This window comes from Chelonoidis abingdonii, chromosome 2 (assembly GCF_003597395.2).
Source record: "Chelonoidis abingdonii isolate Lonesome George chromosome 2, CheloAbing_2.0, whole genome shotgun sequence".
NCBI classification, from domain to species: Eukaryota; Metazoa; Chordata; order Testudines; family Testudinidae; genus Chelonoidis; species Chelonoidis abingdonii.
In genome coordinates this window covers 224,082,398-224,101,896 of record NC_133770.1, presented here as the reverse complement: position 1 = coordinate 224,101,896, position 19,499 = coordinate 224,082,398, and the positions used below count along the sequence as shown (strand labels likewise).

The 19,499-nt window shown below is 39.5% G+C and overlaps 1 protein-coding gene across 2 annotated transcripts in view; it reads right to left on the bottom strand.

Moving 5' to 3' along the window:
- Positions 1 to 19,499, bottom strand: part of ASXL3 (ASXL transcriptional regulator 3) — a 160,256-nt gene that overhangs the window by 70,673 nt on the left and 70,084 nt on the right. For both annotated transcript variants that reach the window (XM_075062985.1, XM_032802735.2), the window contains exon 5: positions 10,123 to 10,244. In XM_075062985.1, the coding sequence (XP_074919086.1) occupies positions 10,123 to 10,244 (122 nt within the window). The remainder of the gene's footprint in view (positions 1 to 10,122; positions 10,245 to 19,499) is intronic.

Sequence of the window (19,499 nt, the reverse complement as noted above, 5' to 3'; positions counted from 1 at the left end):
GAAAGAGAAGGAGGGAGGAAGGTGAATTGTCCTCTCTGTTTTGTGATTCAAGGAGTTTGAATCACAGTGATCTTCCAGGGGAACCCAGGGAGGGGAAGCCTGGAGAGGCAACGGTGGGGGAAAGGGTTTACTTTCCCTGTGTTAAGATCCAGAGTGTCTGGGTCTTGGGGTTCCCCGGGGAAGGTTTTCAGGGGACCAGAGTGTACCAGGCACTGGAATTCCTGGTTGGTGGCAGTGCTACAGGTTCTAAGCTGGTAATCAAGCTTAGAGGAATTCATACTGATACCCCATCTCTTGGACGCTAAGGTTCAGAGTGGGGAATTGTACCATGACAGCTTCTCTTCGTCACTCAGATTTATTTTTAATTTAAATGTTCATAATTTATTTTTTTTGAGACCCATGGTCTTCTATTTAACAATCAAGCAGCTAACTATGGGAATGATCCTGGAAACTTACTGCCATGCATGGACCTTTCCTTGCATCTGGAGGAAGTGAAGTAAGGATCCGTACATGTGGATACGTGCAGGATTGGGCCCTAGGATAATGAAAGCTATAAAGCTACATGCACATTGTATTTTTACTTGAGTTAGTTACAAAAGTACCAATGAAGAATATGGTTTCCAGCAAGGAAAAAATGTTAACTACTAACTCAACCCATGCCTGTCCTCCCTCAAACCTCCCAAAGCAAAGATATGGAAAAAACAACTGAATAATTGATATCTATTGTAAGGCAATGTCTGGGATTTTTGTCAGCCCACTCTGTTTGCTGGGGATGCTGATCCCTGCTGACTCATCATGGCAGATGGAGCTTGTTCGCGCCACACTGGATTTAAGGCCCTTTGGGCAGTGTGAGCTAAGGTCTAGCACTGAGAGATTTTTGCAAGAAAACCACAGGAAGAAACAAGATTAGGAAGAAATCTCAGTCAGAGATTTATGTTTTTATCGTTACTTTAGTAACCAGTAAAACCAAATTCCAGAAAGAGTAAGTTTGGACTAAAGAAGCAAGTGCATACTCTTGTAATGTGGAGACTCTACCTCCATACACCTAGCCTGAGATTTATCCATTTTAGGATACAAGACTACTGTAGGATACGAGAAGAATCTTGTCAAGTATCAGAGGGGTAGCCGTGTTAGTCTGGATCTGTAAAAGCAGCAAAGAATCCTGTGGCACCTTATAGACTAACAGACGTTTTGGAGCATGAGCTTTCATGGGTGAACACCCACTTCGTCGGAAGAATCTTGTATCCTAAGATTAATTAGGATAAAAGGCTGTAAAAGGCAGAGTCCAGAAGAGAAAAATTTCTTGATACACAGCCCACTGTACTAACTGTAGAATTCTAATTCCCAACTGATTTCCATTAAGTAGTCACGAAGGAAAGCTTGCTTTTTTTTTTGCCCCCACTAGAGAGCAGCAGTGCACTGGAGGTTTCATGGTATTTCCTAAAATACAGGCCAATTATATTTAACTGATTTTAAGGTTGGAAACACTCTCTGACCCAGGTGGGGAAATGGCTGTTCTCCCTGCTAACAACTGAAAAAAGCCTCCATTAGTGGAGGAATATCAAGTCAGACAGTAACTGGGGAGAAGAAAAACCATGCACCCTAAAGATGGTGTAAATTCCCCTCCAAACCCAGAAGAGCAAAAGGTCAGGTTTTTTTGTTTGTATCTTACACTGCTCTGAAATCTGTGACTTATTTTTTTTTTTTACATCTCTACAATTCATAAAGAAACAGTGCAGCACACAGATAAAGAATGAATATAGAAAAACACGTCTATTTGAGATTAATCGCATGACATGCTCAGAACGTCAAAAAAACAGTTATTAACAACACAGATATGTAACAGTTGGTTGCAACAGGCAACAGCATCCTGGATTGCTACTTTGTTCTATAAATGTCAAGTCTACATTCTGAAACTTCTATCACAAAACATAACCTTGAAATTTCACATATTATGGATCAGAAATGTTAGGCTATGGAATTTTTCTGTTCTGACATATGAAAAACAGGATCTGTGACATGCTGAAGAAAATCTATTAACGCAAAATAAATAATGAGTCCACACCAGGACCATGGATTCTAAATTGGAAAAGAGGAAACAGATAGATTTATACTGTATTACCAATTCATTTCACATCATCATAAATTCTGTCTTTGTCCCTTCGCTTACCTCTACTCTGCTAGCCAAATTTAAAAAGTATAACTGCTATTCCTCCATTAAATTAAAATCTCACTGAAAACTTTCTTTCACAGATTCTAAAGAAACCCACAGCAGTGAGCATTACAACATACTTCCAACATTCTTATGAGGCTGCTACATGCTTAAGATTTTTAACACACATTAAAAATATTGATTTATAAATACATAAGTGCAACACTAAGCACCTTGTACAACAGTATTATGTAAAACTGTATGACGAAAACAGCTACAGAATATAAGAGTAATATCCAAATACATGGAAGGAATTTATTTATTCCATGCTAGACCTGTGGACCAGGATCAATAATGTATGTAAGAGTAATGGTAAACAATTTTGAGAGGCAGTGTAGTCCAGTGCATAGAGTACTAGACTTGAACTCAGGACACGTGGGTTCTAGTCTCATCTCTGCCACTTGTCTGCCACTTGTCTGTTTGGATTCCCACCTTTTGTCGTGTCCATTTAGACTGCTAGCTCTTTGGGGCAGAGCTTTCTTCTGGAATGTGTTTGTATAGTGACTAGCAAAATGGGGTGCCATTCTTGATCAGGCTTCTATATGCTACTGTAATACAAATTAACTAGACATTGTGTACACGAGCGATGGCATGGAGGTAAAATGTAATAAAACATACAGCAGCATGTGTGTGTTAAACCAGCATTACTTCTTCTATAAGAAGCTTGATCACACATTTACAGCTACAATTTCCATTGTAGTACAAAAGTAAATCTATTTTTTGTTGCTTTTCAACAGCACAAAGAAACTGGAAAGACAAAAGAGCTGATGTCTGCGTTAAACAACCATTCTGACTTGCATGAGAATCGGGACAAGGGTGGCATGTGCATCAACTCGCTAATGATTTTACTTTCAAAAAAGAAAAGAGTTTGTTTCAAAACAAAAAATGGTTTGTGTAGTATTAAGTGGTTAACAGTGATCAACTGAAAAATCTTCTATGGAGAAAAACTCTCTCTCTTCCAACTTAGCAAAAAGCAAACAAGCTACATGGGAAGCAGCTTGTGTCATATGTTTTTATTTTAACAACAAAACTGGACTATATTAATGTGATCTGGTTAGTTTGCACTTGCAGGGTCTACATGGTGCAGTGGAGCATGCTAGTATGTGCTGCAATTTACAGCCCCATGGTCTGAACTGCTGAGCCATGCAGGCTGTTTTGTTATTAAAATAAAAACCAAATTACCGTTTTCTTTTAAACCAAACTCCCCAGTCATGGTGCACAGAACACACAAAGGATATGCTCAGCTAGATTCTCTATCTGTTTTCCCAAAATAAAACATGTATCATACCACTTTTAACTGAACTAGTGACATTGCATCAATATAAATAGCAATTGTGCAATGCATCTTACTTCTCTGCAGACCTGCTCCATGCCCACACACAGCATGCCAGTCAACAGTGCAGGCACACTGCCATCTGGGTACCTATCCCACAGTTCCCAGCATAACTCCCTGGGAACCCAAGGGAGTCATGGAAGAAGGTGGTCCAACTTCTGTATCTCCCTGGGAAACGCAGCCATTTCTGCAAAATATTTTCAAAATGGTGGTCAGGCTGAATGGACAGAGCTCATTCTTTGCTCAGAGAGTATTTTCTGCTGGAGGCCACGAAAATTAATGGCCAGGCATTACATGTGGCCCAGGAGAGGCAGCAGGGGACATTCCAGTGCAAACTTAGATGAGCAGTACATAGAAAACATCGGGCAACTTGTTTGTCAGAGAGAAGCTCGATCCATCCTCATCCTAGCCTACATGACTCCATGAATTACTTAACAGAGAGTTTTGTCAAGCCAAGTGCTACATTTGGGACAAGACCACCACCAACTGGTGGACAGAGTTGTTCAAGACTTTGGAGAAGCAGCAGTGGCTGCAGAATTTCTAAAGAAGGAGATATTTTATTCTCTGTCTCAAAAGTTGACCCCAACAATGCAGCAGTGGCGGATTTGACCTGAGGTAGTTGCTAATACAAGGATAAATTTTTATGATTTTGGATGTGATGGTAAAGGAGAGGGGTGCCCAGAAGGATTTAATACGGTAACGTTTCAAGCTCAAAAAATTTTGCTTAATGAAATTTTAGAGAAAGAAATCCTGAAAACCATGTTTATTAAAACACAAAACATGCAGGCCAGCTGCAATAAGCACCCAATACAATTAGTCACATCCCCACACATAGTTAAGTTGTTGGACACAATATGAAGAGAATAAACCTACTCCTGTTCTCTTTCTCCTGATAATAGGCAGGGGTTGAATACCATGGAAATGACCAGGAGGCAAGTTCTATAAATACTGCTACTGTCCCATACTATGGCACTGTGTTGAGGAGCTGGTGTCCACACACAGGGACCTGTGAAAGGACACACCGTGCAGTTTGCTTTCGGGCTCTACATATATCCCCTGAAGAACCACCTCTGGAACACTTGGGCTTCCAGCCTCATTTTCCTGTCATGATAATTTTAAGTCAGGACTCCTCAATTATCTTTCCTATTTGTCTTGGCATTCAAAAAAGCAACTTAGTTTGTCCTCCTCACACTTCTGTTTCTTGGCTGCATTTAGTAAGTTCTATCACTGTCCCTTTCCATGTTTCCCTGAAGGTAAAGAAACAATTCATCTTTCTCATTTTTCACCTGTTGACACGAAGATTTGTCAAGTAATCTGCCTCTTGTGTTGCCAAATGTCTGATCACTCTCCACTTATGTTGAGCTAGCATTTCCCAGTTGTGGCCTTGATGCAGTGGTGGTTTCTAAAATTAAATATAAGGAAATGGTTAATATGCATATTAACACACTAGGCCCCTTACAATACCAAGAATGCAATACAAGCAACATTTTTTCAGTTCACTTTGGAATTCCAAAGGCTTCAAGGAAGACACCCTGTGCTAGGATTAGATATGGTAATGATCGTCTCCCTAACATTTATTTATTTTTGTTCCCCGATGAAAATTTGGGCTAGCTGCAAGGGGTCTGAGTGCGTTCCTGGTAGGAGGTAAAGGATGAACGTTGCAGTACAGCGAGACTCATACTGGGTTACTTACTGCAGACGGCAAGATGCCTGGAAAGACCCTCTGCACTAGATTGTAGCAAAAGTAAAGAGATTGCTGTTAAGGTGAGCGTGAGAGGGTAGGGGGAAAAGAAGCCAATATATCTGCTATACTTATTTTCTCAACTGGTAACATAGGATGTGCAATGGAGCTGAAGAACGTGAAGTGAGTTTATATGATGGCCAGGGAGTTTGGAAACTGAATTAAGAATGAATGTCTATAGCACTGTCTTTACCAGAATATTTTTTAGAATATTTGGGAAACTTTGGGCTAAATTACACCATTATCTGATAGGCTGCGATCTTATGCTGACTGACAGAGCGATGCTTTCACTGCTCTGGCCTATAGCTGCTTTAAAGCAGGTTGCTACCTGATAATAGCTTAGGCTTGTGTCCCATGTACGTGATAGAAAGACGACATGAAATGTGGTTGGAAATAGCTAAGTGCTTTATGTCCTCTTACCCAAAAGCAGCATGTGGACCAAGTCATAGTTCCCATCATGTAGCTTTCTGAAAGTATTCCGTTTTGCCATTTTCAATGTACCTGTGATTCTATAACTTTATTTTTTAGTTTTCCCTGCTTGGTCACCCTGTTGAGACTGGTCTTGTGGCATGGTTCAGAAACACCTATGCAGAATTTGTTAAGTACTTGTATCCTTACTTCGAACAGCAAGTGTAGCTGACAAAAGGGGTGTTGTGCATGGGGCATATGGAGAGGGCTCCTGAATCTGGCAGTGTTCACTGGCGGAACACAACAAAGCAAGTGGAGGGGTTCCTTCCTCCCTCACGAGAGACTGCATCTACCCATTTCACAACAGTTATAGCAGCACTCAGATGAACCCAGCCATCAAGCATGCAGATAAAGCCCAAAGCAGTAAAAACAGCACCAGCAACATACCTTGTGTGGAGGTCCCCTTATTTCCTGAGCATCACATCCTCCCAAACCCACTTGGCTGCTGTCTCTGGAACTTGTTTCAATCAAGAGGGCTTGAGGCCCCAGCACAGTTGCAGACATGTCCTGGCCCTCACTCTGATTCTAGGCCTGGATGATGGCATCCTCTTCTTCTTCTCCTCACAGCACACTGCCGGGTGCCCTGGTGCTGTCAAAAAGGAACTCCGCTCCTTTAATTTGAAAGGGCCAAAAAAAAATGAGGCAGATTTTCTTCCCTGCCTGGAAGGTCTACTGGCACCCTAGGCATTGTTGCACTGCAGCTTCAGACTCTTTATCTTCTCCTGGCACTGTCCCATGGAGCAAGTGATAAGCTCCCGGGCAAAATACTTTTACACCTGGTCACAACACAGTTCAGCAGACACAGTTCAGATGGTTCACAAGCATCCTGTGTCATCTGCACCAGACGAGCCAATAGATGTGCTCATATGATGGCTTCTTCTGAGAAATGCCCCAAGAGCAGTTTGGTAAATGTAGCAATCACAAAGAAGTGGATGCTGGTGAGAACGTGTGCGCCATGAGATCTAAAGTGGATACAGTAGCTCATTCAGTACAGGTGAGGGACTTGCAGAAAACTTGACCCAGATCAACAGAACAGAAATTTTACCAGATAGGCGCAGTGGAGGATGGAGTAATTGCCCATTGCAGCTGCTATGCCAGAACTTGAGGTCTGTACTTGAGTTAACCTTGCTCATAGCAAGTGCAACTTACATAGTGCTATGATCACCTATGTTCCATTGGTAGCAACTGTGTGTGTGGATTGTTACTTGCATGGTAGAAGATCCTCACGCTGGTTAGTAGGCCAAAATCCTCTAGTGTAGACAAGATCATAGAGGGCAAAACAACATGGGAATGCATGCCACATCCCCTGCCCAATAGTACTGGATAAGAAGAGCTGTGTGGCATGCACCTGCCTCCAAAAGCAAGAAAGAAATAAGAATCTAGCAAAGGAGAACCTGCCAGCAGACGCTACATATAAATGGGAGCCCTACTTCAGGAACTATTTTGGAGCAAGACATCATAAACTAGGATCAAGTTGTTAAACCCTCCACTCAGTTATAATCAAGAGCAAAGTCAGGTGGTGAAAATCCCGCACCCTCCACAAAAGGGGAGACACATGTGCCACATACTGGAAACACATCCAAGACTGAAATACTCAAAACTCTTGCCCAAAAAGCGTAACAAGAGAGAGGGTGGCAATGCTAAAAAGCTCCAGGGATTGGGACACTAATACAGGCCTTGCAAGATGAGAACATGAGATGTGAGCTATGACACAGACTTTTAGAGTGGACGAGCACTGCAATCTCCCCTATCCCTGAAAAGCAGAGCGCAGTAATGACTAAGCAACAGTTCCCATCCCCCACCGCCATTCTGAGTTAGTCATGGGCAGGACACAGGGCTCAAAAGGTGCCCTCCTCCTCACACTACAGGCATAGCCGCAAAAGCATGGTGATACTGGAACAAATCCCAGTACACAAGGGGAATCGTCCTAAGATGCAGAATGTTGCAGGGGAAGCTAAACCTACTCTTAGTGGTCTAAAACAAAGGATTTCTAGAAATCTTTATCAAAAACAACCTAAACTCCAACATAGTACTTTAAAGCCAACTTCATATGATTTTTTTGGTTTAACAGCTATATTAACAGAGCAGATCACTCCACCTGAGCTCAGGTCTTCAAGTAATATTTCACATTATCAGCTGGACTTTCACTTACATTTAGAGGGCAAAAATTAAGCAAAAGATCAATATTAATTAAAAAGTCTTGCCCTTATTTAATAAGATAAAGAGAAAAAATGGTTGAAAGAATGTTTTGTGGACTGTCATTTTGTGAGGAACAGTTTTATTAAAGAAAAAATAAATGTACAACCAGGCAAGTGCTCACTGTGACATTGTACAGCATTAGTAGCTCTTACTAAGAGCACAATAAAGGTTTAGCTTCTTGTTACTGCAGACGAGAACCAGTAAGTTAAAATCAGTTGGTGGAGTGTCACATACAATTGCCTAATGTTTCTGTGTATTTAAACATACTGCAGGCTCTTCTTTGTGCAAAGACGACACATTATGTGTCCATAACAGCAAAAGAAACCCTGAAGAGAGGATATATCGTAGGTGAATAAACTTTCAACAGCAATTTTCTGAATAAAATTGCTATTGAAAGTTCATTCACCTATCTTATAGGATTTACAATACTGGATTAAATCAAACACAGCATCTTGTCTGGCCAATACTCAATGCTTCATAGGCAAGTAAAAAAAGTGCAAAAAACCTCATCACCTCAATACACCTAATCAATTGTACAATGTTGTACATGGGATAAAACATTCTTCTTCACAGACGGCTGTAATAATAAACTCACAACCTGAAGCATAAGATCTAGTTATAATCTTAATTACAGCTGCTTTCCATTCTTTCTACTGACTATTTACCATTCTGGTGCTCTTGCAAACCTACTGCCCTATGGACAGTTTTACAAGGACTTCCCTCTCAGATATGAATTTTTATGTTAATTAGGATTCTGTAATTGCTTCTGGTCTATGTTCACTTGTTTTATTTTTGTTTTCAGCATTTTCCATCCGCTTCACTCCTCCAAAAGCAAGTAAGTGATAAATCTGACCCTAAGTGTTTAGATACATGTTGATTCTTTTCTGCTCTAAAGATTAGGAGTTCACATAAAACAGTAGTAGCTTACTCAAATTTCTGTTCACTCACATATTACAAAAAATCTCAATGAAATGAAGTTTCCGGACATTGTTTGCCTCACTCACAACTCACCCATACTCCACACAATTAGTAAAACCTGCTGCATCCACCGCTCTACTTCTGCTGACCCAGAAGCCTGAAGGCTTCAATTTAGCAAACCACCCCTATCCTGCAACTCATGTAGGCTTGTGCTTAAAGTTAACTTCAAGCACATGCTTAAATCCTATTGACTTTAATGGGACTTAACCTTTAGTGCCAAAGTGTTCTGCTGAACAGGGATGGACATAAGCACATGCTTCGGTGCTTTGCTGAGCTGTGGCCTAAGTTAATAACTCTGGAATGGCCTAGTGTTTGAGATAGTTGGCTTCAACTACCATTCTTATTTGCTAAATGTAACCTGGACACAAAATAAGGGAAATATTAACCAACACAACCTTATTAACCAATATTTACCAAAAAGTTTTATTTTATTTGATAAAATAAAATCTTTAAGAAATGGGAACCATTTCTGCCTTTGGCAAACAGACAGCAGGATTAGAGTGATGTTTTTTAAACAAGCATTTCTATGGTTTTTCATTCACTCTGCTCTGACATTAAATTGATTAGCACTGTTTTGAGCGAATTTTTCACATTATACTGTTCAGTTTACATCAGACCACGAATATTCAGTCACCTGTTCTAAGCTTTATTATTTATTGTGCAACCCAAACCCATCCAAACTCAGTTTATTCAAAACAAAGACACTCTCAGGTACTGTATTTTTGCATTAAATACAGTATGTGGACACAGAGTCTATAGAGAAACTGCACAGCAAGCATATTCATCTCAGTGCTACAAACTCTGACAAAATCTGTTTTCCAAAATTTTAAAAAAAAGTTTGTCAACAGAAGTGTTTATAAAAACAAAACTTGGGAAGTAACAATAAAGCATACAAAATGTTTTTGCTTGCATAGAAACCATTTAAAAAACCCTGAAGTATACAGTAATAAGCAGGATTACAACACTAATGCACAGAACACAAAAGCTTCAAAATTTTCCCCCACAACAGGTGTTCTTATTGCAGATGTTTACAGACCAAGAAAAAAAATGTCCAGCTAAATAAGTTGCTGGTACTTTTATTAGAAATGTCTTAACATTTTTCTGTGGTGTTTCTACATTGATTTCTTGTTTAAATAGTCAGGCAACATGTTAAAAAGAAAGCCACCTGACTACCAATAAATACCAGCTTACCTGTTTAAGTGCCTTTTTGGTGTGCTGCTGGAAGGAAGACACTAGCTTGCTTTGCACTGGTGTGTTAGTAAGGCTTGAGTCTCGATTGGAAGACACTTCTTCAGGTATCTGCTTTGGACAAACTATGAAGAAAAAAAAAAAAAAAAAAAAGCGGTTTTAATACCATTGCTTAGGCACTTGAGGTCTTAAGAGGATCCTACAAATGGAACAAGGGACCCTGTCACCAGAAAGCAATCTCCACGGCTGATGAACCATGAAAGTCATGGAGTCTCAGGATCTGCTAGACTTGAATTTTCAGCCACACCCTAACGTCTAATGCACTGCTTCACAAACGTTTGTTTCTAATCAAGTTTAACCCTAGACTTGAACAGAGATGAGTGCTATGTTCCAGAATATGAACGTTCACACTGGGAGTTTATACCAGTATAACTACAGCAGTCTAATTTATATTGCTAAATCTCTACTTGTAGACATCCAAGCTCTAAGTGGCAACAGAGGCTGGGCCAGGACAGAAGTTGTGGAGTGTAGGAAGCACAATTACATATACTGAGCTCTTTTCCATGTCACCCCACCACACTGGGGCTACCTCTCCAATTCAGAAAACTAAACTTTTCTCTTGAATAAGCCAGTCTGTTGTAGAACCAAATTCTGTACCCTTCTGTACCGCTCAGGAGCTCATGGGTATTTTCCATCTGATCAAGCCTTGATGTGGCAATTGAAATATTTTACGTATACTACAATGTTTTCTATATAGAAGTAGACCAGGGTCAGCAACCTTTCAGAAGTGCTGTGCCGAGTCTTCATTTATTGACTCTGATTTAAGGTTTTGCGTGCCAGTCATACATTTTAACATTTTTAAAAGGTCTGTCTCTCTCTCTCTAAGTCTATAATATATAACTAAATTATTGTTGTACGTAAAGCAAATAATTTTTAAAAATGTTTAAGAAGCTTCATTTAAAATTAAATTAAAATGCAGAGCGCCCCGGACCCGTGGCCAGGACTCAGACAGTGGGAGTGCCACTGAAAATCAGCTTGTGTGCCGCCTTCAGCATGCGTGCCATAGGTTGCCTACCCCTGAAGTAGACAGTAACTTATTTTCCCCAGCAAGTTTAACAAGATTACATGACTAAATATATATTTAGAAGAGAGACACTGATGGCCCTGTGTTCTAAAAATATTTATAACTATGTAACTGCATAACAGATTGTAATGGCTTCTAAGAAGCTATCCCTGTCTATCATGTAACTATTGTTTGGTAAACCAAGAACACACAAATGCTCATTTGAGTGATGGACTGGAATAGCTCACAAAGAGGAGTTCTGGTCTCCCAGGCAAATATATGTTGCTAATTTTCAGGTCTCTTAAAAATACATGTTTTAATGAGTTAATATTCAAGTACTTGCTTTTAAACAGCTGCCTGAATGTGTGTGTGTCTGAGGGTCTCTAAGACAAAAAAAAAAAAAGCCAAGTAAATTAATTTATATTTTAAATCCAACTATGTTTAAACAATGTTAAGACTGCAAAAACAGCCAAAACATTCCATTAGACTTACTTTTCAGCAGATAAAAGTAAAATGGCTGTAAAAATGATTGCAGACTCTGATGTTTGGTCTATACTGCTACTTCCATCAAATTTCAACCACCAGAGTAGCTAAAACAGTGTTAGAACTAGTTTGAATTTTGTGTAAATTTCCCCATGCTCACATAGTAACTGGTTTCAATCCTCAGATACACAGCGAAGATTGCCATATATCTTGGAATATCTACTATAGTGCTATGCATGTGTAAACAATCCAGTAGACGGTTTTCCAAAATGTGCAATGGGGTGTACCACATCTATAGAAGCACATTTGGGATCCTCAAAAAAGTTGCAATGGCATGTGTCAGCTGTGAATTTGGCCTTATACTTTTATCCTGATTTGCTGTGTGGTTTTCCTTTTTATTGCTCAGTGGAGTGAGCAGAGAATTCAGTGCCACTCAATTTCTTCGTCTTTGGTAATGCCTTCCACCATTAATATTATTGAAACTTTTTTTTATATTTATAAGATAAAGTATGGAATTCTGACAACTTAATTGCCAATAATTCATTGCCAGTATGAGGCAAAACTGGTAACACGTTGAACATGTGTTTTCATCTTGGGAACAAAAAATAGTCAATACTCATCTCACAAACGGTAGAGAAAGAACTACTTTTTCACAGTTATGTCATTACATCAATACAGTTCTCATAGTCGACTGGGAAGAGAGTTTTGCCAAAAGCTTTATAAGTGAAATTTGTCTCTTTTTTCTTTTTTTGCTTATGCTGAAATTATGCCTCAATACCTTGGGGAGCTGATGGGCAAAAAATGACTTGAACTCAACTGCATCACTCGGTTTGGATAAGAGTCTTTTTCACATGATCAGCAAAGCTCACTATCAAAGAGACAACTTAAAGAAGGTATCAGCAGCAAACACACACCTAGTCTAAATATTTATTTAACCTCATCTCTGCAATATTTGCGCACCTAAGATACAAAACACATAATCCAAAAACAGAAACTCGATATTTTAAATTGCTCAACTTCTGTCTCCGCATCCCTTTTTGTTTTTAATAAGAAATTTTCATGGATTGTTACATTTCTATTAGGTAGCCAGATTGTTTTGTTGGCAAAACAAAGGAGTCAAAGAATTGAAGGAAAAGCAGGAGTTGTTCTATGTATATAAAACTCTACAATTTAAGAAAGGGCAGAAAAGTGGAATCTTATAAAAACAAATGAATTTTAGAAAAAATATGACAGGAAACCCACAAAGTGTCCTTCATAAGAAAGTAAGATGCAACATGTCCTGTCACTAAGCATATATTTTATTCCTCTATGGTGACAGGGAACCCCACCCACTCCTTATATAGAAAAGTCCGATTCTGACACAATTTCCAAGATATAAACCCAAGTGTCCTTCATTTACTTTCGTGATGATACAAGTTCACAATGTTGTGATGCTGTATCACCATCCAAATGGCAAGAAGTCATAGAGCAAATGTCAAACTCTTGATGCAAAAAATCTCAGGACAAAGCAACAATATTTGTAACCATAAAGAATGGAGGGGGGGGAATATTATTATCTTATTTCCTGTGAATTAAAAGTGATACAGAAGGAAAACTAAAGGGAAAAGTTGAAGAGTAGAAGCAACAGAAATACTCTAAGGGGAATGGCAATATTCAGAAAAGCAGCACTCAGCAACAAAACAGTCAGCTCCAATATGCAAAACAGAACGAAGAATAGTGTAAAAGAAAACAGAGTTATAAGCAGGAAGGGCTAGAAGTAACAGGGCACATGTCCATATACATCAATGATAAGTAGATGGAACTGCCACATGCACACACACACTATATCAGAAATGTGGGATCCTTTGTTCTCTCTGGATTATAAAACAGCAGCAGCAATACAACTGACTGCCTATGCAAAAAGTTTTGAGTAGCATGGAGGAGAGTAGGAGAAATATCTGGGTAGTCAGCAACTATTCACCACTAGTGCTATGAGGAAGTAGGGGAAGAGAAAGGAAGCAAGCAGAATTAAGACAAGGGAGGCACTTCATTCAGTGAGATGATTAGCATTACTGTGTTCTAGTTTATATGGGGTACAGGACCCAGTAGAGGAAGTGAGAAGAAAGTGGCTGCGAGACAAACTGTTAGGTCTGTTGATTTTCTTTAAACAAAACGTAAAATCAATGAGCCAACCTTTGACAGCATGGTTCACTAACTTTCTCCAAAACCTTAAAATTAAATGGGGCTTGGGATATCAATATTAAGTATATCTATACACCAAAAAATGTTTAGTGAAACATAATTCAAAATGACTATGCAGCTACAGCACTGAAAGATATTAGGAATAATAATAAGCAGACTTGTTTATGATCTACAGAAAAAGAAAACTTCCCTGAATGCTTTAAGAAGCCCTATCTTTCCAAAATATAGGGAACAGCTGATTTTGATTTCAGACAGGCCAGACTGATTTAAAATCAGACCAGAAAAATCAACAGTGGTACAATTCCTTCCCTACCATGGTAACCACACCAGACAAGAAAGTGTGTCTGTAATATGGCTATTAGTAAAAGAAATTAATATTACTACCATATGCTAAAAACTGTAGTCTACCTCAAGAATAAAATCTATGCCCACACTCTTTAATATTAAACTAAACAGAAAACATCCTCAGAAAAACATACATCTCTAACTAAAATATCCCACAAAATTCTATATATTTTCTTTGGGTGACAGATATATACTTGTTTTGACATAATTGGTCATGGCTTGTCAACACTGATATGTCAAGCAATTCACCTAAGTCACACTTTCATCTGCAAAGCTTAACTTGCAAAATTTGAACAGTTTACATCTCCAATCTGTTAGCTTTATTCTTTATCAAACAAAATATAGTTTGGGAGGTAAAGTGATTGTATAGTTCTTTGTATAAGGGAAATAGCAGTATTGTGAAAACATGAGTAACAGTGCTCAAATACATTTTTTTGGAAAAGAAAAAACAGAAAAAAGCCCTGTAAAATGATATGCTCACATTAAAGTAACCAATGCAGCACAAAATAGAATGGAACCTAAGAACTCCACTAATCTCAGAAAACTGCGGATCTTCATTCCACAGCAAGGCAACTTTTTCATCAGAGAAGTATGATCCGTTACTAACCAACCAACCCCCAACCCTTTAGGCCTCACTAATTCTGCTCTATAGCAGAGAATAAAGGAGCCTAGAGACCTCACTCAACTAGCTCCCAGACTCTCACACTGCACCATCTCAGTAGTTGGGACCTTCCCACCCACAGCAATGAAGCAAAGGGTAGTCAATCTTGCCCTGGAGGGGGCAGATAATTTTGCTTTGTAACTGCTGGTGGAGAAATGAAGAAAATAAATCAAAAGCTAGGTCTCTGTCCAATCTGTAAGCTGAGGAAGAGCCCCATAAGTTCAGGCTGTGATCCTATTAAACTTCTGCTGGGGAACACTGCACATTAGTATCAGAATATATACCAAACATATTCAGCGGAATCGCTAAGCATCATTCCCAAGAGACCAACTGCTATAAGTCACAGGCTGCCTTGAATGAGCCAAAATTTCCATTCCTGGGAAGGAAGAGTATGGAAAGCCTCAATGGATACTTCACAGCCAAAGGAAGAGCAACATTAGCTCCATAGTCAAGTTATCCTTGTGGTTTCTTAGCCCAGAAAACACACAGAATTTCAATGGACTAACAATTGCAAAGACAAAATTTCAAGACTCAAGATGAATCTGATCCTCCAACTTCTGGATGGCTGACCTACTATATCCACTAGTGTTACACTAGAGATGAATTTGTCACAATTTCAGTTTCACTTTTGCAACTAAAGAAATTTTAAATTTAAGAAGTGCTGGGAACTGTAGTTTTTGTTAGGACGTAGTAAGGTCACCTACGACTACTCTACACTTAAAAAGCTGAAGTTGAGGTTCGCCTGTCAGCATAGGTACTCCACCTCCCTAAAAGGCGGTAGATGGATTGATGGGAGAATTCTCCTGTTGACCGACCAAGCACTGTCTATGCTGGGGGTTATATAGGTTTAACTGCGTCACTCAGGAGTATGGATTTTTCACACCCTGAGCAATGTAGACCTAATTTCCTAGTGTAGATGAGGCCCTACTCAGAGCTGGTCACACTTTAGAATCTATGTTTGTCACAGATTGGAAGTGGAAGTCACACCTTTCTATGGATCACTACCATCTCCATCTTGAGATCATGATGCACTCCTCTGATTGGAGTGAAGGACCAAGTTGGCAGATGGAACCCAATGGGTTTCAGACAATCTAGAGATGGATACTGTTTTGACTACAGACCACTCTACTGTGGTCTGCCACACACAGTAGGATATTATAATCATTTCTTATCCTAGACTATCATCATTTTGGATCTTAAACACTAAGTATGGCTTCATCTTTGCATGGTACTTGGATGACCTACAACTGATGATAAGAAAGCCTGCTAGAGGGCTGCTGGTGGAATTCTCATTCCAAACTAGGTAACTGGAGCATGAATAATTTTTTTTAACATATGCCATTATGGTATGGGAAATCCTGTTGTGCAACCATTCCAGATGGTCATCAGCCTAATTAATCCAAGTTGTTAGCACAGCATTCAGTGAAATAATCACATGTTTATCACTGAGGAGTTCTAAAAAAATTTCTAAAAAAACTGCTCAGATCCACATCAAGAAGTTTGCACCTGTGCTGGCTAAACTGTACCAGGGAGAGTAGGGAAAAAGGAAGAGAAGAAGGGCAGATTTTTCTATACTTTAATTTCAAACAGAGTTTTGCTGAGGTACTGAGAAATCTGAAGGCTATGACTTAAAGACAAGTGGAAAGACACTGGGACCAGTTAACTACCAGTGCTCCCCTCTGGGTAACACCTACTTTTAAAGAAGATATTGTTAGACTCACACATACCCCACCCCTGCTCAATAAACTCTCTCAAGATGGAAGATTGCTCCAGTTATCACCCTGTCTTGAATCTTCCTTTCGGGAAAAGGCTGTCAAGGAGGACGGGTGGAACCATTCTGGCAACATCTAGGACTCTCAAGTCTTCTCACCCATTCAGTACATTACCCAGCTTATACTTGCATCAGCTGGTGACTTTCTTCTGGCAATGGATGAAGATCAGGTACTCATGCTCATTCTTTCGGATTGTCAGACAACGCTGCCTATGAAGTTATGCTGACGCATTTACAACCCAAGCAAAGGTATATGGAATCACTCAAGTGGCTCCATTCCTTTCTTTAACAGAGAACCCACAAAGTAAAATAGGCCAATTGCTTATTTACTTTTAGCAAGGCCTCACAGGCTTCTAGTTTCTATTCTGGCTTGTCACATGTCCAACGTCTATCGAGCGGGGAACCATCTTATTGTTCTATGTTTGTACAATGCCTGGCACAACAGGGTCCTCGTCCACAATGGGGTCCTGGGGCTCCTAGGCATGACTGAAATACATGTAATAAATAAATAAACATGGAGCTGCTGATGAAAGAAAGACAGACAGACAGACAGAAAGAAAATGGACAATATCCAACATTATATAGTTTCACAGATTTGTAGATTTTAAGGCAAAAGAAATTATGATGTTCTTCTAGTGTTACTTCCTTTAAAACACAGGCCAAAGAATTTTATGCAATATTCTTTCATCAGGCCCACATATAACAGTTAGAAACTAGGAGGCGGGGGGGAAAGGACATCAGAGACTTCAAATGATGGAAAATCCACCACATATCCTGGTAAACTGTTCAAAATATGCACCTTAATTCTAACCTGATTTTATCAAGTTTCAGCTTTCAACCACTGAATCTTGTAAAGCCTTTGTCTGCTAGATTCAAAAGGGCTCTCTTCCACCAGAAATCTTTTCTCCATATAGGTATTTATCAATTATGATACATCACCTCTTAATTTTCTCTTTGATAAAATAACTAGCTTGAGCTTCCTAAGTGTCTCGCTGTAAGGTATGTCTCCAAAACGCAAATCATTCGCGTAGCTCTCTTCTGAACTTTTTCTATACTTTTTTTTTTTTTTTTTTACATCAAAAATGTATACAGCCCTCCAGTAATGGTGTTACCAATGCTGTATACAGAGGTGATATCACTTCCTTATTCCTACTTGATATTCCCCTGCCTACATGTCCAAAGATTTCATTAGCCTAATTAGCTAGAACATCTCACTGGAAACTCACGTTTAATTCCATGATCCCTATGTATCTTCCAGAGTTACTGCTTTACTGGATTCATATCCCCATCCCATTAGTGTCATCTACTTTCTTTGTTCCTAGATGTATGAACTTGCATTTGTTTGTAATAAAAAGGACGTTGTCCAAATTAGTCCAGGTACCAATCTGCCTTACTGACCTGGCCTTGTCATTATTTACCACTCCATGAATTTGGTCATCTATAAACTTCATCACCAATTATTTTATACATTTTGTCTTAAGTATTAATAAAGATATTGAATAGCACTGGGCCAAGAACAGAAGATTCCACTAGAAGCACTCCTTTTGCCTGATGATTCCTACTGAGATCACTCATTTGTCCAGTTCATAATCTGTTTAATATGGGCAACACTGATCTTCTGCACTGCTCATTTTTTAACCAGTTGTGTGCAGTAAGTTAAATGCCTTATGTCAGCACTTACTGAATCAAACTTGTATTCTCATCAAAAAGTGATATTTAGTCTGATAAGACCTATTTTTCATAAAATTATATTGACAGAATTAGTTCTGCTACAATCTTTTATTCTTTACTGATTGCATCCCATATCAGCCTTCCCTTCACTTTGCACAGGAATGTCATACTAACCAGACCATAGTTACCAGGCTCATCCTATTTACCCTTTTCAAATATTGGCAAAACATTCATTTTTTCCAGTCCTCTGGAATTTCCCCCATATTCCAAGATTTGTTTAAAAATCAGCACCATTAGTTCAGAGAACACCTTGGCCAATTTTTTTTAAAATGCCTGGTTGCACGTTTTCAGGACGTGGAGATTTAAAATGTTTATCCATAGAGTTGCTGTTTAACATCCTGTCGAGTAAACGTCTGAATACAAAGTATTTCATTAAGAAAGCAGTATGACTGCTCAGAGCTCCGGTATGAAATGCAGAAAAACCTGAGAGTCTCTGGATTAAGTTTAGAAGCGTGAGCAACAAGGATGATGTCATGGTGGGAGACTGCTATAGACCACCAGACCAAGGGGATGAGGTGGACGAGGCATTCTTCCGACAACTAGCAGAAGTTACTAGATCGCAGGCTCTGGTTCTCATGGGAGACTTTAATCATCCTGATATCTGCTGGGAGATCAATACAGCGGTGCACAGACAATCCAGGAAGTTTGTGGAAAGTGTAGGGGACAATTTCTTGGTGCAAGTGCTGGAGGAACCAACTAGGGGCAGAGCTCTTCTTGACCTGCTGCTCACAAACAGAGAAAGGGAAGCAAAAGTGGATGGGAACCTGGGAGGCAGTGACCATGAGATGGTCAAGTTCAGGATCCTGACACAATGAAGAAAGGAGAGCAACAGAATACGGACCCTGGACTTCAGAAAAGCAGACTTGGACTCCCTCAGGGAACTGATGGGCAGGATCCCCTGGGAGAATAACATGAGGGGGGTAAGGAGTCCAGGACAGCTGGCTGTATTTTAAAGAATCCTTATTGCAGTTGCAGGAACAAACTATCCCGATGCGTAGAAAGAATAGTAAATATGGCAGGTAACCAGCTTGGCTTAACAGTGAAATCCTTGCTCATCTTAAACACAAAAAAGGAGCTTACAAGAAGTGGAAGATTGGACAAATGACCAGCGAGGAGTATAAAAATATTGCTCAGGCATGCAGGAG